General features: G+C 36.8%; 1 protein-coding gene across 4 annotated transcripts in view; it reads left to right on the forward strand.

The window, feature by feature from the left end:
- The window catches only part of FOXJ3 (forkhead box J3), a 141,152-nt gene that overhangs the window by 72,789 nt on the left and 40,460 nt on the right, over nucleotides 1-27,903 (forward strand). For all 4 annotated transcript variants that reach the window (XM_043461694.1, XM_043461693.1, XM_043461696.1 and 1 more), the window contains exon 5: nucleotides 17,890-17,973. In XM_043461694.1, the coding sequence (XP_043317629.1) occupies nucleotides 17,890-17,973 (84 nt within the window). The remainder of the gene's footprint in view (nucleotides 1-17,889; nucleotides 17,974-27,903) is intronic.

Below are 27,903 nucleotides of genomic sequence, written 5' to 3' on the forward strand. Positions count from 1 at the left end.
TGCTCTCGCAGTTCGTCCCACCCTCTCCTTCCCTGCTGTGTCCACAAGTCTGTTTTCTCTGTTTGCATATCTATTGTTGTCCTACATATAGGTTCATCAGTACCAGTTTTTGTTTTTCAGATTCCATGTATATGATACTTGTTTTTCATGTTCTGACTTATTCACTCTGTATAACAGGCTCTAGGTTCATCCACCTCACTGGAACTGACTCAGATTTGTTCCTTTTTATAGCTTAGTAGTACTCCATTGTATATATGTATCACAACCTCTTTATGCATTCATCTATTGATGAGCATCTAGGTTGCTTCCATGTCCTGGCTATTGTAAAGTGCTGCAATGAACATTGGGGTACATATGTCTTTTAGAATGGTTGTTTTCTCAGTGTTTATGCCCAGTAGTGGGATTATTGGGTCATGTGGTAGTTCTCTTCCTAGTTTTTTAAGAAATCTCCATACCGTTCTCCACATGGCCAAATCGTTTGCATTCCCACCAATGGTACAAGAGGGTTCCTTTTTCTCCACATCCTCTCTAGCATTTATTGGTTGCAGGTTTTCTTTTTTTTTTTATCATGGCCATTCTGACCAGTGTGAGATGATACCTCATTGAAGTTTTGATTTGCAGTTCTCTAATAATAATGAGATGGCTGGATGGCATCACCGACTCTATGGACATGAATTTGAGTGAACTCCGGGAGTTGGTGATGGACAGGGAGGCCAGGCGTGCTGCAATTCATGGGGTCACAAAGAGTCGGACATGACTGAGCGACTGAATTGAACTGAACTGAACTGAATAATAAGCGCTGTTGAGCATTTTTTCACGTATTTATTAGCCATCTGTATGTCTTCTTTGGAGAAATGTATGTTTAGTCTTCTGCCCATTTTTTGATTAGGTTGTTTGTTTTTCTGATATTGAGCTGCATGAGCTCCTTGCATTTTTTGGAGATAAATCCTTTGTCAGTTGGTTCATTTGCAATTATTTTCTCCCATTCTGAGGGTTGTCTTTTCATCTTGTTTATGATTTCCTTTGCTGTGCAAAAGATTCTAATTAGGTCCCATTTGTTTATTTTTGTTTTTATTTACTCTAGGAAGTGGGTCATAAAGGATGTTGCTATAATTTATGTAAAAGAGGGTTCTACCTGTGTTTTCCTCTAAGAGTATTCTAGTTTCTGGTTTTGCATTTAGATCTTTAATCCATTTTGAGTTTATCTTTGTGTATGATGTTAGGAAATGTTCTAATTTCATTCTTTTACACATAGGTGGTCCAGTTTTCCCAGCACCACTTACTGAAGAGACTATCTTTTCTCCATTGTATGTTCTTATTTCCTTTGTCATAGATAAGGTGCCCATAGGTGCATGGGTTTATCTCTGGACTTTCTTGTTCCATTGGTCTTTATTTCTGCCTTTGTGCCAGTACCATACTGTGTTGATGACTGTAATTTAATAGCTTTGTAATATAGTCTGAAGTCAGGAATGTTGATTCCTTCAGCTCCATTCTTCTTTCTCCATAATGCTTTGGCTGTTAGGGGTCTTTTGTATTTCCATATGAATTGTGGAATTTTTTTGTTCTAGTTCTATGAATAATGCTATTAGTAATTTGATAAGAATCATATTGTATCTGTAGATTGCTTTGGGTAGTATAGTTGTTTTCACAGTACTGATTCTTCCAATCCAAGAACATGGTATATCCTTCCATCTGTTTATGTCGTCTTTGATTTCTTTCATCTTTGATTTCTTATTGTTTTCTGTATATAGCTCTTTTGTCTCCTTAGGTAGGTTTATCCCTAGGTGTTTTATACTTTTTGTTGCAGTGGAGAATGGGATTGATTCCTTAATTTCTCTTTCTGATTTCTCATTGTTAGTGTATAGGAATGCAAGTATTTTCTGTGTACTGATTTTGTATCCTGCAACTTCATGAAATTTCACTAATTAGCTCCAGTAATTTTCTGGTAGTATCTTTAGGGTTTTCTATGTGTAGTATGACATCTGCAAACAGTGAGAATTTTACTTCTTTTCCAATCTGGATTCCTTTTATTTCTTTTTCTTCTCTTTTTGCTGTGACTAGGACTTCCAAAACTATGTTGAACAATAGTGGCAAGAGTGGGCACCCTTTTCTTGTTGCTAAAAGGAATTTAGCAACAATTTAGCAAGGAATCTTAGAGGAATTTTTTAATTTCCTCCTTTTCCCTGGTGGCTCAGATGGTAAGGAATCTGCCTGAAATGTGGAGGAGACCCTGGTTCGATTCTTGTGTTGGGAAGATCCCCTGGAGGAGGAAATGGCAATCCACTCCAGTATTCTAGGCTGGAGAATCCCATGGACAGTGGAGCCTGACAGGCTACAGCCCATGGGTCGCAAAGAGTCGGACAATACATAAGGTCAACACTAACAGACATAAAAGGAGAAAATGACAGTAACACAATAATAATAGGAGACTTTAACACCCCACTTATACCAATGGACAGACCATCAAAACAGAAAATTAATAAAGAAACATAAGCCTTAAATGACATATTAGACCAGATGGCCCTAATTGATATCTTCAGGACATTGCATCCAAATGCAGAATATACTGGTGAGAAAAGATGCTTGATGTGATTTTGATTTTCTTAAATGTACTGAGGCTTGATTTGTAACCCAAGGTGTGGTCTGTCCTGGAGAACACTCCATGTGCATTTGTGAAGAAAGCGAGAGGATGGAAAAAGACACTCCTCCATTGGGTGCATAATAATTACAATTGCTTTATCTTCTTGGATGGATCCCTGATCTTTATGTAATTCCCTTCCTTATCTCTTATAGTATTCTTTATTTTAAGGTCTGTTTTGTCTGATATGAGGGTGCTCTTCTGGTTTTCTTTTGATTTCCATTCGCATGGAGTATCTTTTTCCATCCTCTGACTTTTAGTCTGTATGTGTCTCTCGCTCTGAAGTGGGTCTCTAGTAGACAGTATACTGTCTTGCATGAAACTAAAACACCTATCTTGTAAACACTGATTCCAGATTTGTAGTCTCTAAAATCTTCTACTTCATTATTACTTGTGGGTTTTTTCTTATTTTTGTATCCATTTAGCCAGTCTGTGTCTTTTGGTGGAGCATTAAATCCATTTACATTTAAAGTAGTTATTTATGTATAAATGTTCCTATTGGTGTTTTCTTAATTGTTTTGGATTTGTTTTTTAGATTTTTTCCTTCTCTTGTGTTTTCTGCCTATAGAAGTCCTTTTAAAATTTGTTGTAAAGCTGGTTTGATGGTACTAACTTCTCTGAACTTTTGCTTGGCAAATCTGTGAAGCTTCTGGTTTCTCCATCAATTTTGAATGAGATCCTTGCTGGTAGAGTAATCTTGGTTGTAGATTCAGTGCCCAAGCTCTGAAATAGCAAGAATACAGCGGAATGATTGAATGACCTAGAAGGAGGATGTAGTATTGAAATATCACTATTATCCTTCAGTTTTATTGTGTTGGCCAAAGTATTGCATCTTCAAAAAAAATATAATAAAAGTCTGTAGATGCCATTTTAAGTCTAGTCTTTTTTTTTCTTTTAGTTTTCATTGAACATAGTTGCGAGTTTAGGTATTTTTTTTTCTGCTCATACTGACAGAGGAAAATTGTTTGCTTTTATCAGTAAAATCAGAAGATGAATACAAAGACAGATAGCAGCACTCTAATCATGATGGTGAAATTGAGTTGATAATATTATAGATTAGTTCCCCAAACCCAAGAAATTCTGAGTTAGTGATATATTGGGTTGGCTAAGAAGGTCCTTTGGGTTTTCCAATACATTCTTGAATGAACATTTTGGCCAATCCAGTATTTTTAAGGACAGAAGCATATATGTTACTCTCACCCAATTTATCCTTCAACGAGAAGGTCTTCATCATGCAGCACTTTGGGACTAGAATGTGAATCATCCCATTTTGCCCCTAGAAAGTCATGTTACAGTATTTCTCATCTTTTATGATGTTTGTGCACCAAAATTCACTTGTTATAGTTCATTTGTGGACAGATCCTAAAGTTTGATGTGTAAACAAAAGTGTTAACAAGGAAATTGATACAAAATGAAAATGTAAATTGAATTCATCATTCTATTTGGGATTTATAAAGCAAATATGAAAATTTTTTGCAATTATGAATAGAAATGGCCAGCCTTCAGCAAAATTCTGAGCCATTGAAAATTACAAATGTATTTTATTTTGAAAATATAAAGGAAGAACAGGAAGTGATGATATGCTAGAATTTTTTACATATTTATTACCTGGAATAAGTTTTGATAGTTTTAGTAATATCAAAAGCATTGCTTTTTGATAGTAAAGTATATGAAAAAACCCACAAATAATAATGAAGTAGAAGATTTTAGAGATTACAAATCTGGAATCAGTGTTTACAAGATAGGTGTTTTAGTTTCATGCATGACAAGTTAAGCAGTTAGTTACATTCAAAAGATAGTGAGCAGTTGATACATGTACCTACATAACCTTCAAAGTCAGACAAATTTGAATATATTAAGTATATATAAAATATAGAACATTTGGGTTTGCTATGTTTCAATTCCTACAGAAATATCCCAGTGTCTTTTTCCTCCACTACCCTTTTATTATTGATTCTGTAAATTATTTGCAAAATGACTTCCCTATAAACAAGAAGTATGTATTGAACACAGATAGTAAATACTGATGGCTAGTTTTCCTGGTGTATACTTAGGGCTGATTGTCATGATAACTCTGTGAAAGAGAAATGAGAAAAGGGAATCAAAGGTTTGTTAATTAGTCCAAGATTATTGAACCAGATCTGGGATTTGAATTCAGGTTTGTGGGCTGATAGATCTTCTCTTCTGGATATCACATGACCTTCTAAATTTTGTATAAGTATACCTCATTTTATTGTGCTTTGCAGATATTGCATTTTAAAGAAATTGACATTTGTGTCAACCCTGTGTCAAGCAGGTTTATTTGGCACCATTTTTCCAATAGCATATGCTCACTTCATGTCTCTGTGTCACATTTTGGTAATTGTTGCAGTATTTCAAACTTAATTTTATTACTTTATTTGTGATGGTGATTTGTGATTGGTGATCTTTTATGTTACTGTTACAATTGTTTTAGGGTACTATGAACCACATTCATATAAGACCACAAACTTAATTGATAAATGTTGTTTGTATTCTGTTAAACTTTTTGGACTTTCCTCCAATTTTCATTTCTTTTCTTCTTCTTGAGCACCCCTATTCCCTGAGACATCAGTATTGAAATTAGGCCAACTAATAACTCTGCAGTGACTCCCAGGTGTTCAAGTGAAAGGAAGAGTTGCATGTCTGTCACTTTAAATCAAAAACTAAAAATGATTAAGCTTAAGGTTTCCCTGGTGGCTCAGTGATAAAAGAATCCTCCTGCCAGTGCAGGAGACATGGGTTCAGTCCCTGGTCCAGGAAGATCCCACATGCCACGGAGCAGCTAAGACTTTTGTACCACAACTATTGAGCCTGTGCTGTGGAGCCTGGGAACTGCAGCTCCTGAGCCCTTGTGCTCCAAGCACTGAGGCCTGTGTGCCCTAGAGCCTGTGGTCAGCAACAAAGAGAAGCTACTGCAATGAGAAGCCCATGCACGGCAACTAGAGAGTAGCCTCCACTTGCTGCAGCTAGAGAAAATCCTGAGCCAGCACAGCCCAAAAATAAAATTTTAAAAAGTTTCACATTGAAAGAAAAATGATTAAACTTAGTGAAAAAAGCATGTCAAAAGCTGAGATAGACTGAAAGCTCTTGTGCCAAACATTTAACCAAGTTGTGAGTGCAAAGGAAAAGTCCTGAAGGAAATTAAAGTCCTCCTCCACTGAAAACACAAACGATAAGAAAGCAAAATAGTGTTAATATTGATAAGGACAAAGTTTTAGTGTATGGGTAGAAGATCAGACTAGCTACAACTTTACTCTAAGCCAAAGCCTAATCCAGAGCAAGGCCCTAACTCTCTTCAATTATATGAAGGCTGAGAGCTATGAGGAGGCTGCAGAAGAAAAGTTTGAAGCTAGCAGAGATTGGTTCATGAGGTTTAAGGAATGAAGCTGTCTCCATAGCATGAGAGTGCAAGGTGAAACAGCAAATGCTGATGTAGAAGCTGCAGCAAGTTATCCACAGTCTAGTCTAGCTAAGACAATTCTTTGTGATGGCAACACTAAACAACAGATTTTCAGTGTTGACAGAACAACCTTCTACTAGAAGATGATGCCATGTAGGACTTTTGTAGATAAAGAGGAGAAGTCAGTGCCTGGCTGCAAAGCTTCCAAGGACAGACTGACTCTCCTGTTAGGGGCTAAGGTAGCTGGTGACTTTAAGTTGAAGCCAGTGCTCATTTATCATTTTGACCACCACAGTACGTCTGACAGCGTGGTTTACTCAGTATGTTAAACCCACTATTGACAAAGTGTGTTTCGTAAGAATCTAGTGATTCCTCTGATGGATCTGGGCAAAGGAAATTGAAAGTGTTCTGGAAAGAATCCAGCATTCTGTATGGTATTAGAAACACGGATTCATTGGAAGAGGTCAAAATATCAACATTAACAGGATTTTGATAGAGGTTAATTCCAACCGGCATGGATGGCTTTGAGGGGTTCTAGACTTCAGTGGAGAAGTAACTGCAGATGTGAAGGGGAAATAGAAAGAGAACTAGAATCAGAAGTGGAGCCTGAACTGCTGCAAACTTTTGACAAAACTTTAATGGTTAAGGAATTGCTCCTTAGGGATGAGCAAAGAAAATGGCTCCTTGAGATGGAATCTACTCCTGGTGAAGGTGAAGATTGTTGAAACAACAGCAGAGGAATTTAGCATATTACATAAACTTGGTAGAGAAAGCAGTAACAGGATTTGAGAAGATTGATTCTAATTTTAAAAGAAATTCTGTGGGTCAAATCCTATCAAATAGTATTACATGCTACAGAGAAATAGTTCATGAAAGGAGGAGTCAGTCGATGTGGCAGACTTCATGGTTGTCTTATTTGCCACACAGCTACCGTTCAACTTTTAGCACTTACTATGTTGAATAGTCGGCAGCCATCAGCATAGAGGCAAGACCCTCCCTCTGCCAGCAAAAAGATTATGACTACCTGATGGCTCAGTATTGATGGTTAGTATTTTTTAGCAATAAAGTATTTTCAAGTTAAGGTTGTACATTGTTTTTTTTTAGACATAATGCTGTTGCACACTTAATAGACTACAGTGTAGTGTAAACATAACTTTTATATGTACTGTGAAACTAAAAAATTCATGATTTGCTTTATTGTGATATTTGTTTTAAATTGCAGTGGTCTGCAACTGAACCTGCAATATTGCCGAGGTATGCCTATAGTACTTTTGTTGGAATCTAACATGGTGTATTACGTAGGGAAAATTTTACAGGGAGCTTGCCTAGCAGTCAGTGAAGGAAGTGAAAGAGACTGATGTCAGTGTGACTTTGATAAGAATTGAAGTTGTCTCAGCTCCTGAATCAGGTGAAACAAGTGTGGATTTAGCAGACACAGATTTCAAAACAGCCATTATAAATATGTTGAAAGAATTAAAACATACTCTAATAATTAATGAATGGAGAGGGAATTTGCCTACAGATGGAAACTAGAAAAAGAACCAAAGAAAAATTGTAGAGCTGAAAATACAATAACTAAATGAGTAATTTAATGAATGGCCTTAACAAAATATTGGATACACCAGAAGAAAAGATCAATTGATCAGGAACATCTGAGACTTATAAATGTATGTGTCCAAAAATAGAACTTCAAGAAATCAAACAAAAATTATCAGAACTAAGAAGAGAAATCAGCAAATCCACAATTTTTTAATTATGGTGCAGCTGATGTAGTGTATTATATAAGTTTCAAGTGTATCACATAAAGAATAGTGATTCACAATTTTTAAAGGTCATATTTATAGTTATTATAAAATATTGACTATATTCCCTGTGCTGTACAATATATCCTTGTGGCTTATTTATTTTACACATATACCCAGGAATGGAATTGCTGGATCACATCCTATTTCTATTTTTAGTTTTTTTGGAAAACCTCCATACTGTTTTCCACAGTGACTCAACCATTGTACAGTCCCACCAGCAGTGTAAAGGAGTTCCCTTTTTTTCACATTCTTTCCAGCATTTGTTATCTGTGGTCTTTTTGATGATAGCCATTCTGGGTATGAGGTGGTATCCCATCAGCATTTCCCTGGTGGTTAGCGATGTTGTGTGAATTGTTAAATTAGATATTAATCCCTTCTAAATGATGAAATCTTCGAGATGTATATTTTTTGACTAGAAGAATTAGATTAGGAAGAAAAAACAAGAAGATACTTAGGAAATTCTTAGGAAATTCCAAACATTTAGAAATTAATGTAGTTCTAACGTATCTCTGGGTCAAAGAAATCATAAGAATATTAGAAAATATTTGAACTGAGTGATGAGAGCAGAAAATATAAAAATTTAAATGCTTTCATTTGAAAAATCAGACGGGTCCAAAATCCATTACTTTAAGCATGTTTCTTAAGAAGTTAAAAAATAAGAACAAGTTGAATCCAAAGTAAGTAGAAGGAAGAAAATAATAAAGGTAAATAAATAAATAGAAAATAAACAAAAAGCAATGAAACAAGAAGAAACAATGCCAGTCTTACACAAATTCTTACCAAAAAAAACATGAATGAAGGATCAGTTCATTTTGTCAGCATCACTGTAATGGCAAAGAAGTAACAGGTCTATAGACCAGTATCTTTGTGAACTTAGACCTAGTAATCTTTAACACAATATTAGCAAATTAAATTCATTGATATATAAAAGGGAAAATACACCATGAGCACGAAGGATTTGTCCCGAGAATGCATTGCAGGTTGAAATTAAAAAACCAAGTGATGTAACTCACCGTGTGAGCAGAAGAATACTGGAAAATCACATCTCAAGTCAGAACATTTTTACGAAATCTGATACTCATTCAGCAAGCTACGTATATAAAGGAATTTCCTTTATTTAAGGACATCTATAAAAAACCTAAAATTTATATCATATTTCGTAGTGAGACACTGAATGCTTTTCCTCTGAGATTGAGAAATAAACAAAAATACTTGTATTCACTGTTACCATTGTTCTGTTAAAAGTTCAAGTCAATGGAGTAAGGCAAAGGAAAAAATAAAAGACACCCAGGTTGAAAAAGAATAAAATTTTCTTATGTTTGCAAGTGACTTTATTGCATATGTAGAAAATCCTAAAGAGTCTATGGAATAGCTGGTAGAACTAATAAGTGTGTTTAGCAAAGTCATAAGATACAAGTCAGTACCGTTTTTTTAGTTTAGTTTTTTAATGCTGTCAATTAATGGTTGGAAAATGAAGTGTAAAAGAAAAGCAGTTCCATTTACAGTAGCATCCAAAATAGTGAAATACTTTACGGGTACATTGTGACAAAATACATGCAGCTAATTTATTGAAAATTGTAAAACACTACTGAGAAATAAAGCAGGACCAAAGTAAATGGAAAGATGTAGCACATTTGTGGAATAGAGGACTCGTAGACGTCCGTCGTCCCCAAATTGGTTTATAGAGTTAATGCAATCCCAATAAAAATCCTAGCTGGCTTCTTTTTTAGAAATTGATAGTCTGATTCTCTTAGTCATATGGAAATGCAAAGGACCTAGAATTGGCAAAACAATTTTCGGGGAGGGGGGAGAAGATTGTAGGACTATAGTGCTTGATTTCAAGACTTTCGATATAGCTATAGTAATCAAGGCAAAGTGGTATTAGCACAGGGATAGATGTGTAGATCAATGGAACAGAATAGAGTTAAGGAGCAGACTTACATATATATACAGTTGATTTTTGGTAGAAGCCAGTGTAATTCACCGGGGAAAGGACATAGTCTTTTTTCAAGAAATGTTTATATCTTGGTGGAAGAAAAATTTATATTGATCCTTACCCTCACACTTACACAGAAAGTTAACTGTATATCTATCTCTGACAAAAGACTTGTTATTTAAAAAGTATAAAAATTCTTAAAAATAATCAAAAGTCTTATATAACCTAAATAAACCATGTGGTCAAATTTATGAATGACTGCTTTGCAAAGGATACCTAGATGCTAGTAAGCACATGCAGAGATGCCTGTCAACATTATTCATGATGGAAATGCACATGAAAATCACTGAGGTACAACTGCACATCCCCTAGATGGTTGTAATTGGTAAGACTTAATTATCAAGTATTGTCAAAGACATGGAGCAGTTCAACTCATATATTGCTAATAATAGCAGTAGACAATAGTGTGACAATTTGAGTTCATGTGAAATTTTGGAAAATGCAAAACTATAATAATATGAAGCAGATGAGTAGCTGTATGGGATGGAGATGTGGGAACATAGGAAGAGGGATTGCTTGTTGAGCCACATAGAGGAGCTTTTTAGGGTGATGAAAATGTTCTTTATTTTGATTTTGGTGTTGTGTGCATGTATATACATTTGTCAAAGCTTCTTTAACTGTATACTTAAGATAGGTGCATTTTATTTTTAAAAAAATATACTTCAATAAACTTGATTTTAAAAATAAAACCAGGAAACTAAAAGTTCTTATTTCTTACTTGCTCTATTTAAACCTGTAGGAGTAGGCCCTGCTCTGGGAAGACATTTGATGGAATGTGTGTTGATTGGCAATATTTAAGCCATTTATTTTTTGTGGAAATATTGTTTAATAAGGAAGAAAAAGGTAGTTGCTTTTTAAAGGTAGCTGAAAGGTATTTTTGTGTGTGTAGGGTAAAATACAGCAAAGTTAACCATTGTAGTTATTTTTTAAGTGTATAATTCAGTGGCGTTAAGTCCATTAATATTGTTGTACAACCATCACCATCATCCATCTCCAGAAGTTAATCATCTTCCCAAACTGATCTCTGTATCTGTTAAATGTAGTTCCGTATCTTCCCTCCCCCCAACTCCTGGCAACCACCACTACTTTCTGTTTATGTGATATGGACTTCCCTAGGTACCTCATGTTTGTAGACTCACACAGTATTTTCCTTTTTTTGACTGATTTATTTCACTTAGCATGTCTTCAAGGTTTACTTATAGCATGCATATATCAGAATTTATTAAAGAGTGAATAATGTTCCTTTGCATGTATATACCTTATTTATGTTTATCCATCGACACTTGTGTTGCTTTCACGTTTTAACTATTGGGAATAGCTTGCTATGAACATGATGGTACAGATGGTTCATGTCCCTGCTTTTGATTCTTTGGGTATATATAGAACCTTGAAGTGAAATTGATTATCATATGGTAATTTTGTTTAAATTTTTGAGCAGTTGCCATACCATTTTCCACAGTAGGTGTACCACTTTACATTTCCACTAGCTGTGTACAAAGGTTCCAGTTTCTCCCCATTGCCACCAACACGTTATATTGTTTTTTGATGATAGATATCCTAATGTGTGTCAGATGGTGTCTTGCAGTTTTGATTTGCAAAGGGGGGTTTTCAGTCCTTTAATTGAAACTGATGGTTTCATAGATGAAACTCAGATAATAGGTTAGCAAGAGCCACTAGGTAGATTTTGCAACTTCTTCTGTGAGTCATTTCAGTTGTTTTTGCATTTGAGCATTCAGGATTTTTTGTTTGTTTGTTTTGGTTTTATTAAGCATAGTTGATTTACAAGATTGTAGGTTGTGTTAGTTTCTGGTACACAGTAAAGTGATTCAGTTATGCCTAAACTTTTTCATTATGGTTTATTACAGAAGACTGAATACGGCTCCCTGTGTTACCCAGAGGAGCTTGTTGTTTACCCCTTCTCTGTATGTGCGAAGTTGCTTCAGCTGTGTTCCGCTGTTTGCAGTGCCATGAACTGTAGCCCGCCAGGCTCCTCTGTCTGTGGGGTTCTCCAGGCTAGATTACTGGAGTGGGTTGCCAAGCCCTCCTCTAGGAGGTCTTCCTGACCCAGGGATCAAACCCATGTCTCTTACGTCTCCTGCATTGACTGGCTGTTCTTTATCGCTAACCCACCTGGGAAGCCCCCATTCTCTATATATCATAGCTTGCACCCACTAGTCCCAAATTCACAGTCTAACTCTTCCTTTCCCCCTCACCCCTTTGGCAACCACAAATCTATTCTCTATGTCAGTGAGTTTGTTTCTGTTTTGTACATAAGTTCATTTGTGTCATATTTTAGATTCCACATATAATTGATATCATACAGTGTTTTTCTGACTTCATTTAGTATGATAATCTCTGGGTCCGTCTGTGTAGCTGCAAATGGCATTATTTCATTCTTTTTTTTGTGTGGCTGAGTAATATTCTATTGGACATACACACCACATCCTCTTTATCCATTCATCTGTCAATGGGCATTTAGGTCGTTTCCCTGTCTTGACTGTTGAGAATAGTGCTATGAAATTTGGGGTGCATGTATCTTTTCAGACTGTTTTTCTGGAAATATGGGCATTCAGGATTTTGTCTCAAGTTTTGAAAAAGTAACTGAAGTTTCAGACCATGATTTTTAAAATTATTATAACTTAGGCTCAAACACATCTTTTTTAGTCAAAATAGGAACCATTATAATCAGTACATTCTGCCAATGAGAAATAAGTTTGTTTATTCCTATGGTGTAAAAATCCATGTTTTGGGAATTCGACGGAATTCTTGGAAAGCATTTTCTGTTTCCTGCTGGTTGTGAAAATGTTTTCCCTACGAAAAGTTTGTTGAACTGCTTGAAGAAGTGGTAGTCAGTTAGCAAGAGGTTGGGTGAATATGGTGGATGAAGCAAAACAAAACTTTGCAACCCAGTTCAACTTTTGAAGCATTGGTTGTGCAACATGTTTCCAGGCGTTATCATGGAGAAGAGTTGGGCCCATTCTGTTGACCAGTGCTCGCTGCACTTGTTGCAGTTTTTGGTGTATCTCATCAGTTTGCTGGGCATGCTTCTCATCTTCTCGCCAAGATTCAGAAAGCTGTAGTGGTCAGACAGGCAGCAGACCACCAAACAGCGACAGTGACATGTTTTGGTACAAGTTTGGCTTTGGGAAGTGCTTTGGAGCTTCTTCTTGGTCCAGTCACTGAGCAGGTCATCGCTGGTTGTCATATAAAATCCACTTTTTATTGCATGTCACAATCCAGTTGAGAAATGGTTCATCGTTGTTGTGTAGAATAAGAAAAGATGACACTTTAGAACTGGTTTTTTTTTATTTGCAGTCACCTCATAGACACCCACTTACTGAACCTTTTCACTTTACCAATTTGCTTCAAATGTAGAATGGTCGACATTGAGTAGCTTTAAGAGGATCAGCTTCGATGATGGCTTGCAGTTCATTCAGTTCAGTTCAGTTGCTCAGTCCTGTCTGACTCTTTGCGACCCCATGAACCACAGCATGCCAGGCCTCCCTGTCCATCATCAACTCCTGGAGTCCACCCAAACCCATGTCCATTGTGTTGGTGATGCCATCCCACCATCTCATCCTCTGTCATCCCCTACTCCCACCTTCAATCTTTTCTAGCATCAGGGTCTTTTCAAATGAGTCAGCTCTTCCCATCAGGTGGCCAAAGTGTTGCAGTTTCAGCTTCAGCATCAGTCCTTCTAATGAACACCCAGGACTGATCTCCTTTAGGATGGACCAGTTGGATCTCCTCGCAGTCCAAGGGACTCTTAAGAATCTTCTCCAACACCACAGTTCAAAAGCATCAATTCTTCTGCACTCAGCTTTCTTTATAGTCCAGCTCTCACATCCACACATGACTACTGGAAAAACCATAGCCTTGACTAGACGGACCTTTGTTGGCAAAGTAATGTCTCTGCTTTTTAATATGCTGTCTAGGCTTGCAGTTGGTCATTGTCAACTTCCAGTGGCCAGTCACTGTGCTCTTCATCTTGAAGGCTCTCGTCTCCTTTGCAAAACTTCTTGAACCACTACTGCACTACATGTTAGCAGTTCTTGGGCCAACTGCATTGTTGATGTTGCAAGTTGTCTTTGCTGCTTTATGGCCCATTTTGAACTTGGATAAAAAAAATCACTTGAATTTGCTTTTTGTCTAGCATCATTTCTGTTGTCTAAAATAAATATAAAATAAACAGCAAGTAATAAATCATTAGCCAAAAAAATAAAGAGAAATGCACATTAAAATGATGTATAACATAACCACATTTGTTTAAGAATGTATTCCAATATCAAATGGCAAAGTTCATCAGTGCAAAACCGCAATTACATTTGCACCAACCTAATAAATACATAGTGGATAGGGTTAGGCTGATGAACAGTTGTTTTCTCTTTTGTTGATCTATTTGTGATAAACTACAGTCAGCCATATTTTGTGTGGAAGGACAGATACATATTTGTTTTTGTAGTTTTATTAAAATGTTTAATAACAAATCACTGTAATGTTTGGACAGTAAGTGGTTTCTCAGATTAATACAAATATACACACTCATGCAAAACAAACTAAACACTGAAATTTATCATTTCCATGAACAGTGATTTAAACTGTTGTCCATTGATTTTGAGTATTTATCTTCCTGCTTCACTTTCAACTTCAGTAACAGCTGGGTGTAGAACTTTTTCTTGCTTTGCTTATTTTGAGACCTGCTAGCCTGAACCATAGTTATGAAATTGCTTTTAATTTTTAGTGCTTAATTTCTGTAGCATTTGCATTTTACATGGTTCTTGGCAAGATTACATCAGGTCTGGTAGGCTTATTAGCTGAAATGCAGTGACCACTTAGAAAAGATAACATGGGAGAATGCCCCGGTATAGCTGTGTGTGAAGTGAGATACTGCCTAGATTAGGGTCTGGGGAAGCCTGGTGTTATACCCTGTACTCGGCACGATTTGTGCATTACCTTCCCTCTACCCCCATTCTAACACATGTTTATTGAGTACTTACTCTGTGTCTGATATGGTACCTGGCACCGTGGATATAGAAATGACTTTCTATACTTCAAGGAATTTGTAGCCTAAAAAGGATGTGCTATATGTGCTTGTGTGTGTGTGCTCCAAGTCACTTCAGTTGTATATGACTCTGCGACCCTAGGAACTGTAGCCTGCCAAACTCCTCTGTCCATGGGATTCTTCAGGCAGCAATACTGGAGTGGGTTGCCATGCCCTCCTCCAGGGGATCTTCCCGACCCAGGGATCAAACCTGAGTCTCTTATGTCTCCTGCATTGGTAGGTAGTTCTTTACCACTGGCGCCACTTGGGAAGCCCCATAAATAGTACAGAGAGATCTTATAGAGAGAGCAATGAATTCTTGAGTATTGTAAAAGGATCAGAGAAGGATTCCTTTAGATAACATCTGAGCTAACATTTGGAGGTAGAATATGAGTTTGTCAGTGGTAAGGTAGCTGTTACAGCCAAGATGAGCATGTAGGACAGGCACAGATGCATGAAAGAACATGGTGTATTTAAGGAGGTACATGCAGATAATTCATGTGGGGCACAACAATTGATAGATGAAAGCTGCACTTCCCGTCATTGTCAAATTTCAGTTTCAGTTCAGTCGCTCAGTCGTATCTGACTCTTTGAGACCCCATGAACCGCAGCATGCCAGGCCTCCCTGTCCATCACCAACTCCCAGAGTTTACTCAAACCCATGTCCATTGAGTCGGTGGTGCCATCTCATCCTCTGTCGTCCTCTTCTCCTCCCACCCTCAATCTTTCCCAGCATCAGGGTCTTTTCAAATGAGTCATCTCTTTGCATCAGGTGGCCAAAGTGTTGCAGTTTCAGCTTCAACATCAGTCCTTCCAATGAACACCCAGGACTGATTCCTTTAGGATGGACTGGTTGGATCTCCTTGCAGTCCAAGGGGCTCTCAAGAGTCTTCTCCAACACCACAGTTCAAAGGCATCAATTCTTCTGCACTGAGCTTTCTTTATAGTCCAACTCTCACAGCCATCCATGACCACTGGAAAAACCATAGCCTTGACTAGACGGACCTTTGTTGGCAAAGTTAATGTCTCTGCTTTTTAATATGCTGTCTAGGTTGGTCATAACTTTCCTTCCAAGGAGTAAGCGTCTTTTAATTTCATGGCTGCAATCACCATCTGCAGTGATTTTGGAGCCCAAAAAAATAGTCAGCCACTGTTTCCCCTTCTATTTGCCATGAAATGATAGGACCAGATGCCATCATGATCTTAGTTTTCTGAATGCTGAGTTTTAAGCCAACTTTTTCACTCTCCTCTTTCACTTTCATCAAGAGGCTCTTTAGTTCTTCTTTGCTTTCTGCCATAAGTGTGGTGTCATCTGCATATCTGAGGTTATTGATATTTCTCCCCGCAATCTTGATTCCAGCTTGTGCTTCCTCCAGCCCAGCATTTCTCATAATGTCCTATGCATGTAAGTTAAATAAGCAGGGTGACAATATACAGCCTTGACGTACTCCTTATCCTATTTGGAACCAGTCTGTTGTTCCATATCCAGTTCTAACTGTTGCTTCCTGACTTGCATATAGGTTTCTCAAGAGGCAGGTCAGGTGGTCTGGGATTCCCATCTCTTTCAGAATTTTCCACAGTTTATTGTGATCCACACAGTCAAAGGCTTTGGCATAGTCCATAAAGCAGAAATAGATGTTTTTCTGAAACTCGCTTGCTTTTTCAATGATCCAGCAGATGTTGGCAATTTGATCTCTGGTTCCTCTGCCTTTTCTAAAAGCAGCTTGAACATCTGGAAGTTCACAGTTCACGTATTGCTGAAGCCTGAATTGGAGAATTTTGAGCATTACTAGCTTGTGAGATGAGTGTAGTTGTGCGGTAGTTTGAGCATTCTTTCGAATTGCCTTTCTTTGGGATTGGAATGTTGTCATTCCATTGTCATTGTCAAACATTGCCTGAGAAAGCAACCTGGGAAGACTAATTAAATAATAGAGGCCAAGATTAAACTTGGTTCTGGTCCTGGCTCTCAGATTCTTATTTTTCTGAACTTGGATCTCCTCATTCATATATGTGCAAACTGTATAATCTTTGTTTTCAAGATACTTTTCGAGGAAGTCACAGTTTGAGGGCCTGGAATACAGTAGGTCGTCAACATGTATTTTTCAAAGAGTGGTCTGAGAACTTGTATCAAAAAGTAAGAGAGAGTGAATAGTTAAAATTAGAATAAACAATAAAAGATATATATATATAGACCATTGCTTCGCAGGGTACACTTATTGTATAAAATGTGATCAAGAAAGTTGTTTTATAAAATGTTTCACTTACTTGTTTAGTTTTCGTGAGATCCCAGGTTGCAGAAACTACACATAAGATTCTGGGGACCTCCCTGGTGGTCCGGTGGTTGAGAATCCTCCTTCCGGTGCTTGGGACGTGGGTTGGATCCCTTGTCAGGAACTAAGATCCCACGTGCCATGGGGCAGCTGTGCCTGTGTGCGCCACAACTAGAGAGTGCTTGTGCTGCAGTGGGGCCTGTGCGCTGCAATGAAAAGATCCTGACGCAGCCAAATAAAGAAAGAAAGATTTTTAAAAATTACTGCAGGGAAAAGCAAGGAAGCTGGGAAGGAAAAGACCATAAAATAGCAAATTTAAAAATAAAATTAAGGGAAAAAATTAAAAGAAACATTCTGTTACCTTGAATGTCATATGCTATTGTAATGATCACATATGTTCAAATAAGATTCAGTATATTTACATTTTAAATGTGTTTGGATGGTCATTTTCCTTTTTTTATTTGGCTGTGACACATTTCTTGGGCATGGCTTCTTCAGATTGTGATTTTTTTAATCTTTAATAATTAGTTATAAATGGACTCTTTTCTTACATAAACTTTTACTTTTCCTAGTTGAAAATTAGTGTTTCCTCTCACTCTACTCTCCCATTATTTCATCTGCAGGATGTTTTCTTTTGAAGCACAAGATTGTGAAAGTCCATTTTTAATGTTACAGAATTGCTGTAATATACTGTTAATATTTATTTCTTTACCTTTAGGGGTCCTATTGGGCAATCGACACCAATCCGAAGGAAGATGCGCTGCCTACTCGGCCAAAGAAGAGAGCACGATCTGTAGAACGGGTAAAAAGCTCTTTATCACTAGTTTAGTATGATGGGATTATTATTTTGGAAATCTAGATCTTAAAAATTCATTTCTGTATAATACTGTAATTTCCAGTATTACAGTAAGTATAATTGTAATTAAGGTAATATTTTACTTGGGTGACATTTTCTGTTTTTTCAAAACACTTTGAGACTTATTTGATCCTGACAGCTCTTGAGTGAGATGGGCAGTTTAGCAATCAGGTAAAAGGGTTTTCGTTTGTTTATTTGTTTTGTAGTTAGGGCACAGTTGTTATCTAACTGAAGGTTAAATCCAGGTCTCTTAATTTGCTACTCTTCCCTCTCTGCATCATCAAGGACTGGTTTTATGTAACAAAACTGTTCCCTTTCACTGCAGATAATCAGTCTGATTATATTGAATTTTCCTGATTATCTTCAAAATGTCTTTTCCTGATTCCAATTATGTAATAATTATTTTGTACACAAATCTGTAAGAACCTCAAGCTGGGCTTAAATTGGGATTGGATGAGCCATGAGGTACAGCAGCAATGGGAGTTAGGCAAATTTATGGTGCCAGCAGAGGGAATTCAAGTACTGTAGTTACGAAGCTTTGCAAAATTAAAAGTGAACTCTCAGGTCAGAACCCTTTTTGGTTTTATACAAATCAAAATTTGAAAAGGTTTATATTGATGGCATAGTCTTCTGGTAATGGACTTTTAAGGCTGAGACGGTGATGAGCTCTGCACCTAATGGTTTGAGAGGGGATGACCTTCAGTTATTGCTGTCCAGCTCTTGTTTTTTAAAACATGTGACTCTTTTTTTTTTCTGCATCTTTCTTAAAATTTGTATTCTATTTTTTAAAGTTTATTTTTAGTTAGAGGGCAATACAGACTTTTATTGTGTGAAAATGTGGAGAACACAGTGTTTGGCATCTACTGCCAGAATTTGAAGGAAGGGGAGAAGAGCCCACATCATTTAACCCAGAGCGTTAGAACGGATGATTTTATCTTGAGGCTGAAGCATTGTGGTCTCTACTGTTTGCTCTCTCCTTCTGGATTTCCTGGAACTTGAGTATTTCTGGAAATTTGAATTGGTAGTTGGATTGACAACTGGGCAATCTGTTTGGATATGAAGCCTGGCTTGTATTCTGTTACGTTGTTTCATAATTCTTAGAGCAATACTTCTTTATATCTAAGAGTACTCTGTTGTTTTTTTTTTTTTTTCCTGAAGACCATATTGTCAGGAAGTCTACGGAAATATAGTATTCTGATTACAGAATTATGTTTTATATACTAAGTATATGTTCTTGAATGTGTATTTGAACATGTATTTTCTATATTTATTTTCTGCTGTTTATATTTTTATCTTTTAAATTTAAAGCATTTAAAAGTTCCAACAGTTTGCCTTTGTAGTATAGTTCCATAAAATACCCAGTACCAGAGCCTTTCAGTTAGTATAGCGTACTGATATTTATTGTTGCCTGAGCTGTGTGTTGGTTGCTATGGTAGGAGAGGAGCCTAAAGAAAGAGAACAGCTGTAAGTAGAGTATGTCTAATCAGGGAGACAGATGTTTAATACAGAGTACAAGCTCTCACACATACTCTGAAAGGTAATATTCTTACAAAACATAATTTTGTGTCCTGATAAACTGATGTGTCTGTACTTTTTTATTTAGAGGGTTTTGGGTGGGGGCAGGTAGTATTTTTATTAGGACACAATTTGTGTTTAAGTATACTTGTATTTTTTGGGCTTCTGTGGTGGCTCAGAGGGTAAAGCGTCTGCCTGCAATGCGGGAGACCCGGGTTCCATCCCTGGGTCGGGAAGATCCCCTGGAGAAGGACATGGCAACCCCACTCCAGTATTCCTGCCCGTAGAATCCCATGGACGGAGGAGCCTGGTGGGTTATATATATAGTCCATGGGGTCGCAGAGAGTCAGACACGACTGAGCAACTTCACTTGTATTTAAGTAGTTATTGGGTTTTATCTAAGGGAGTACCTAAGATGGTCAAATAGTATGATTGTTAAACATTTAGAACTTTTTGTCAAAAACTAAACATGACCCACAGATTGAAACTTGAAAGAGTTTTAAAATGTAGATAGTAAAGATGTTGACATCCCTGAAAGCTTATTAAACTTCTGAAATGTTATTTCTTCATCCATGTGTAAACATCAGAGTTCTGTGTGAAATATTAATGTATGTCACACATTTTTGAAGAAAGAAGAGCTTTTAATGTAAAAGAAGCAATTTTTTAAAATGCACGTAACAGTATCTTCATGTCTTAAAGGAAAAGTAAAGCCTGATTGTTATCTCCAGCCTAGTATTCTTAACACAGTTGTTTGGACTGTCTTCCTGTTCCCTCCATTTACTTGAATAAACCTCTGTTCTCTTTTGTCCATTGTGGTATTACTTTCTTCTTTACTTAATTCTTGAATATGTGTCAATAAATGCCTTTCATTTTCCTTTTTCTGTTTTCTTTCATCTTACCATGTTTTCTTTATTTATCATAAAGCAGACTTGATTACCTAAAAAGGATTACTAATAAAGTTTAGCATGGTGAAGATGAATGGGCTCCATGACTAGGATTCCTGTGTTTTTCTTCTGGCCTTACTATTTACATCTTTTGTGACTTTTGGCAAGTTGTTAGAATCTTTGAGCTTCAGAATCCTCAACTGTAAAGGAAAAGGATAGAAGTCTTTTAACAGCTGCCATGGACTAAGTGTGTTCCCCTAAATTCATATGTTGAAACCCAAATCCTAGTGTGATGGTATTTGGAGGTGAGGCCTTTGGTAGATAATTGGATCAGGACTGTGAAGCCCTCATAAATGGGATCAATGCCCTAATAAGAATAGGCCAGAGAGCTGGCTAGCTCTTTCCTGCCATGTGAGAATACCAGTGAGGATACCTGCAAAAGAGCTCTCACAAGAACCTGACCGTGCTGGCACCATGATCTTGGACTTCCAGCCTCCAGAACTGTGAGAAATAAATTTCTGTTTTGATAAGCCACCAGTTTATGGTATTTTGTTATAGCAATATGAACTAAGATAATAGCATAAGAAAAATATAATTGAGTTTATGTGGTAGATGTTTTTTAAGAATTTTATGTATATTAAATTATTAATTTTTATAGTAAATCCAAATGATGAAAGTGATAGACACAGATATTAAGTTGTCCAAGGGTACAAAGGACAGTAGTGAGTACCAAGGCCAGAATTATGAACTCAGTCTGCCTTAAGAGTCTGCTGTTCACAATTGCACTATACTGCCGCTAGTATTTGCTGTGCCGAAGATCAGAGCACTCAGATTTCTTTTCATCTATACATATCTTATTATGAGATAATGGGCTTTATTTATTTTTGGATCTGAGTACTAACTTTTTTCTTTAATGCTATTTAAAAGTATTTTTAATTTAAGTAAGTTGATATACAACATTATATTAGCTTCAGGTATGTAACATAGTGATTCAGTATTTTTATAGATTATACTCCATTTAAAGTTATAAAATAATGGCTATATTGCCCTGTGCTATACAATATATCCTTGTTGCTTATTTATTTTATACATGGTAGTTTCTATCTCTTAATCCCATATCTTTACCTTGCCCTTACCTTCTTCATTCATCTCACTGGTAACCACTAGTTTGTTCTCTATATATCTAAGAGTCTGTTTCTCTTTTGTAATTTATTTTTGTTTGTTTTTGAGATTCAGCATATAAGTGATGACATAGAATGTTTGTCTTTGATTTATTTCACTAAGCATAATACCCTCTGAGTTCGTCCATATTGCTGCAAATGGCAGAATTTCATTCTTTTTTATGACTAGTATTCTTCCATATACACACACACGCACAACATATATATATATCTATATATATATCTATATATATATATCTCATTTCTTTATTCAGTCATCTGTTGAAGGGCACTTAATAAGTTTCTTCCATATCTTGACTGTTGTACATAATGATGCTATGAACATTGGGGTGCGTGTATCTTTTCAAATTAGTGTTTTCATTTTCTTCAGGTATATACCCAGGAGTGGAATTGCTGGATCATGTGGTAGTTCTTTTTTATTTTTTGAGGAACTTTCATATTATTTTCTCTAATGTTGTACCAATTTACAGTCTCACCAGCAGTATACTAGGGTTCCTTTTTCTCCACATCCTTGCCAGCATTTATTTGTAGACTTTTTGATGATAGCCATATTTATAGGTATGCAGTGATACTGTGATTTTGATTTGTGATACTCTGATGACTGGTTACTCATTGAGCATTGTTTCATGTGCCTGTTGTTCATCTGTTTATCTTTTCTGGAGAAGTGTCGGTTCACATCTTTTGCACATTCTTCTAATTGGGTTGTTTGTTTTTTTGCTGTTGAGTTGTCTGAGCTTGTTTGTATATTTTGGATATTAACTCCGTATTGAGCACATCACTTGCAGGTATTTTCCCACGTTTAGTAGGTTGTCTTCTTGTTTTGTTGATAGGTCCTGTTTGTTTACTTTTGCTTTTGCCTTCGGAAACAGACCCAAAATAATAATGCTATGATTTATGTCAGTGAATGTTCTACATATGGCCTTTTCTGGGAGATTTATGTCTTTTGGTCATAGAGTTAGCCTTTAATCCATTTAGAGTTTTATTTTGTAATAGAGTTTAGTTTTGTATATGATGTAAGGAAATGTTCTTATTTCTTTTTACATGTAGCTGTCTAGTTTTCCCAGTTTTTCGTGTGTTGAGGAGGCTCTTCTCTCTATTGTACAATATATTCTTGCCTCCTTTATCATAAATTAATTGGCCATAGGTGTATAGGTTTATTTCTGGGCTCTGTTCTGTTCCGTCGATCTGTATATCTGTTTTTGTGCCAGTGCCATGCTGTTCTGATGCCTGTAGCTTTGTAGTGTAGTTTGGAGCCAGGGCATGTGATTTCCCAGCGTTGTTTTGTTTATTTTTCCCTCTCAAGATTGCTTTGGCAAGTTAGAATCTTTTGTGGTTCTGTATAAATTTTAGGATTAGTTCTACTTCTGTGAAAAATGTCATGGGTATTTTGATAAGAATTGCATTAGGGCTATAGATTGCTTTGGGTAATATCGTGATTTTAACAATATTAGTTCTTCCAGTCCAAATACATGGGATATCTTTCCCTTTCTTTGTATATATCTTTAGTTTTCTTCATCAGCATTTCATAATTTTCACAGTATATGTATTTCACTTCCTTAGTTAAGTATATTCCTAGGTGTTTTTACTGTTTTTGATGCAATTTTAAATGGCATTTTCTTGCTTTTTCTTCCTGATAGTTCATTATTGGTATATAGAAAAACAACAGATGTCTATATATTAATTATATCTTACAGCTATACTGAATTCATTTACTAGTTCTAATAGGTTTTTTTTTTTTTTTTGCTGCAGACTTTAGGGTTTCTATATATAGTATGATGTTATCTGCAAATAGTGACAGCTTTACTTATTGCCTTCCAATTTTTTCCAGTCTGACTGCTGTGGTTAAGACTTCCAGTACTGTGTTAAATAAGAAGTGGCAAGAGTGTGAATTCTTAGCTTATTCCTGATTATAAAGGAAAGGCTCTCAGCTTTTCACCATTAAGTATTGGCTGTTAGTTTGTCATGCATGGCCTCTATTATGTTTGATATATTCTTTCTATACTAACTTTGATGAGAGATTTTATCATAAGTGAATGTTTAGTTTTGTCACATGCTTTTTTTGTGTGTCTTTATATGTTGTTGAATTTGGCTTGCCAATATTTTGTTGAGTATTTTTGCATCTATATTCATCATATACTGGCTTGTCATTTTCTCTTTTTGTAGTGTCTTTGTCTGGTTTTAGTTAACAGATCTCTTCATTTTAAGAGAACCCACCACATTTAATCTGTATCTATATATGCATACACACACATATATATAATTGTCATAAATACTATTACAAATGACAACAAATTACTGTGTAATTAAGCAACATGTTAGAGCAAGCAGTGGTAACTAAAGTGACTCAAAGTAGAAAATGCTTCTGTGAGAAGGCCTATAGGAAGAGGAGTAAGACTTAGAAATTTGATGCAGAAGTATAATTTTTTGCATAGAAAATAGTAAAATATCAAGGACTGACCTGTTTGGTTCAGTGGTTAAAATCCGCACTTCTGCTTCAAGGGGCACGGGTGTGATCCCTGGTGGGGAAACTAAGATCCTGAATTGTGGATCTTAGAACCACCTGAGAGGGGTTTTGTTGTTTGAAGTGAACTCTTACCACTTGCCTTCTTCTCTGAGGCTGAGTCTGAATGAGTTAAAGGTATATACGGGCAGAGGAAGGAATGCAGTCTACATACTCTCAGAACTCTTAGAACTGAAAAACATTTCAATTGGGCAAACATATACTAAGTGTATGGAGAAGGTAACCCACTCCAGTACTCTTGCCTGGAAAATCCCATGGACGGAGGAGCTTGGTAAGCTGCAGTCCATGGGGTCGCTAAGAGTCCGATTCAACTGAGCGACTTCACTTTCCCTTTTCACTTCCATGCATTGGAGAAGGAAATGGCAACCCACTCCAGTGTTCTTGCCTGGAGAATCCCAGGGACAGGGGAGCCTGGTGGGCTGCCGTCAGTGGGGTTGCACAGAGTCGGACACGACTGGAGCGACTTAGCAGCAGCAGCAGCATACTGAGTGTACATTGAGTGGGAGGTACTACATGTTGCCTCCATGAGATACATTGAAATAAAATTTCTTGAGAAATGCTACTCATTTTTGTAGGCTAGAAAGTGTTTCATAAGGGGTTATTTTGATCAATGGGTAGGATTTACTTTTTTGTTTTTTAACAGTATTGTTGGAGATAGTTTATGTACAGCTAATTGAATGTTTAAAGTTTACAGTTTGAGGATTTTTGTCATGTGAAGTTATTACTAGTTTACAGTATGAACATTTCTATCACACCCAAAAGTTTCCTCATTTCCTTTTGTAACTTGTTCCTCCCTCCACTCTTATCCCAGACAACCCGATCTGGGGAGAATTGAAAGTGTGGTATCTTTCTATTCATTGCATTGTTAATTTCTCTCAGGACTGTTTACAGTTTTCAGTGTAGAGGACTTGGATGTTTCCAGTTAGGTTTAATCATGAATATTTTGGATTTGGATGCTATATGTTTCAGTTTTTTGCTGCTAGTAATAAAAATGTAATTTGTATATTAAACTTGTATCCTGCAATCTTGTTAGTTCTAGTATTTTTTAAAGGTGCCTTGGGATTTCTATAATTATATTATCTGCAAATAGACAGTTTTCCTGTGTCTTTCCTTCCTCCTCTTCTGTCTCGTCCTAGAACCTTACTGCAGTGAAGAGAATCTCTCATTTCAAGTCTTTACTTGAAATGAGAATAAGGCTGGATTCTTTCAAGTCTTTACTTGAAATGAGAAAGTGGGCATCCAGCCTTATTTCCATTCTTAGGAGGAAAGTATCCAGTTTTTCATCCTAAGTATGACATAAGCTGTAGGGCTTTTGTAGATGCTGTTTATCAGATTGAGGAAGTTCTCTAGTAAGCCCAGTTTAGTGCGTTTTATCATGAATGGGTGTAAATTTTTTTAACTGCTCTTTTTGTTCCTATTGAAGTGATTATATGACTTTTCTTTTATTCTGTTTGAGTGTTAAATTACACTGATTGCATTTGAAATGTTGGACCTTGTATTCCTTGGATGAACCCTTACTGAGTCATGATATATTATCCCATTAATGTATCATTGGATTCCTTTTGCTAATATCTGAAGGATTTTCGCATCTGTGTTCATGAGGGATGTGGATACAACAAAAATCAGGTAGTCGGAACATTAAAAGATTATATTCAAGAAAACTAGACCTCTCAAGTTAATGAATTTAGCACTTTTCTGTGTATGGGAAGATGCAAGAGTCTGGGCTCATTGAAATCATTCCTTTGATATGCATCTTAACTATTTAGGGCCAGTATCCTGTTTTTCTCCATCCTGAATCCCCTCGGGGTACACAGTTGAGGGTGGCTGCAGTGGCCGATGGCCTGATGGCCTTAACCATCTTTTGTTTACTGATTTGACAGGTGACATTTTTCTTGTCTACAGTAATATTGGCTAGGTTTTGATATTAGGGTTATGCTAGCCTCATAAACTGATAGGGGTATATTCCTTCTATTTTCTGAAAAATTTCTTGATTGGTAGATTGGTATATCTTCCTTGAATATTTGAGAAAATTCATCAGTGAAATCATCTGGACGTGAAGCTGAAGATGTTTTTTGTGTGTGTGGAGGCTCAGCTTGTAAAGAATCTGCCTGCAATGGGGAAGACCTGGGTTCGACCTGGGTTGGGAAGATACTCTGGAGAAGGGAAAGGCTACCCACTTCAGTATTCTTCAATGGACAGTATAGTCCATGGGGTGGCAAAGAGTTGGACACAACTGAGCAAATTTCCCTTTCAGTTTCACTTTTGATGGTTACTTTGTTATGGGACTGTTCACATCTTCTCTTTTTATTCCAGTTTTGGTAAATTATGTTCTTAAGGAATTTTGTCCCTTGTATCTAAGTGGTTATATTTGTTAGTGTAAAGTGGATCATAATATTCTCTTACTTTAACATATATAGAGTCTGTAGTAATAACTCTTTCCTTCTTGATATTGATGATTTGTTTTCTTTTTTCTTCATTGGAATAGCTAAAGGTTTGTCAATTATGTTAGTCTTTTCAAAGAACCAGGTTTTGTCTTAAAGTTTTTTTTCTGTTGCTTTTCTGTTTCATTTCTATTTTTATCTTTATCATTTACTTCTTTCTCAGTTCAGTTCAGTTCAGTCGCTCAGTCCTGTCCGACTCTTTGTGACCCCATGGACTGCAGCACACCAAGCTTCCCTGTCCATCACCAATTCCTGGAGCTTACTCAAACTCATGTCCATCGAATCGGTGATGCCATCCAACCATCTCATCCTCTATCGTCCCCTTCTCCTGCCTAAAGCTCCCCCGGCATCAGGATCTTCAAACTCTCTTCGCATCAGGTGGCCAAAGTATTGGAGTTTCAGCTTTAGCATCAGTCCTTCCAGTGAACACGCAGGACTGATTTCCTTTAGGATGTGCTGGTTGGATCTTGCAGTCCAAGGGACTCTCAAGAGTCTTCTCCCAACACCACAGTTCAAAAGATCAATTCTTTGGCACTCAGCTTCCTTTATAGTCCAACTCTCACATCCATACATGACTACTGGAAAAACCATAGCTTTGACTAGACGGACCTTTGTTGACAAAGTAATGTCTTGACTTTTTAATATGCTATCTAGGTTGGTCATAACTTTTCTTCCAAGGAGTAAGCATCTTTTAATTTAATGTCTGCAGTCACCATCTGCAGTGATTTCGGAGTCAAAGAAAAATAAGTCTGTCACTGTTTCCACTGTTTCCCCATCTATTTGCCATGAAGTGATACGACCAGATGCCATGATCTTAATGTTCTGAATGTTGAGTTTTAAGCCAACTTTTTCACTCTTCTCTTTCACTTTCATCAAGAGGCTCTTTAGTTCCTGTTCAGTTTCTGCCATAAGGCTGGTATCACCCTGCATGTCTGAGGTTATTGATATTGCTCCCACAATCTTGAGTCCAGCTTGTTCTTCATCCAGCCCGGCATTTCTCATGAGGTACTCTGCATATAAGTTAAATAACTAGGGTGACAATATGCAGCCTTGACATACTCCTTTCCCAATTTGGAACCAGTCTCTTATTCCATGTACAGTTCTGTTACTTCTTGACCTGCATATAGGAGGCAAGTCAGTTGGTCTGGTATTCCCATCTCTTGAAGAATTTTCCATAGTTTGTTGTGATCCACACAAAGCGTTTGGTATACATAGAAGTAGATGTTTTTCTGGAACTCTCTTGCTTTTTCAATGCTCCAGCAGATGTTGGCGATTTGATCTCTAGTTCCTCTGCCTTTTCTAAAACCAGCTTGAACATCTGGACGTTCATGGTT

This window comes from Cervus canadensis, chromosome 2 (assembly GCF_019320065.1).
Source record: "Cervus canadensis isolate Bull #8, Minnesota chromosome 2, ASM1932006v1, whole genome shotgun sequence".
Taxonomy (NCBI): domain Eukaryota; kingdom Metazoa; phylum Chordata; class Mammalia; order Artiodactyla; family Cervidae; genus Cervus; species Cervus canadensis.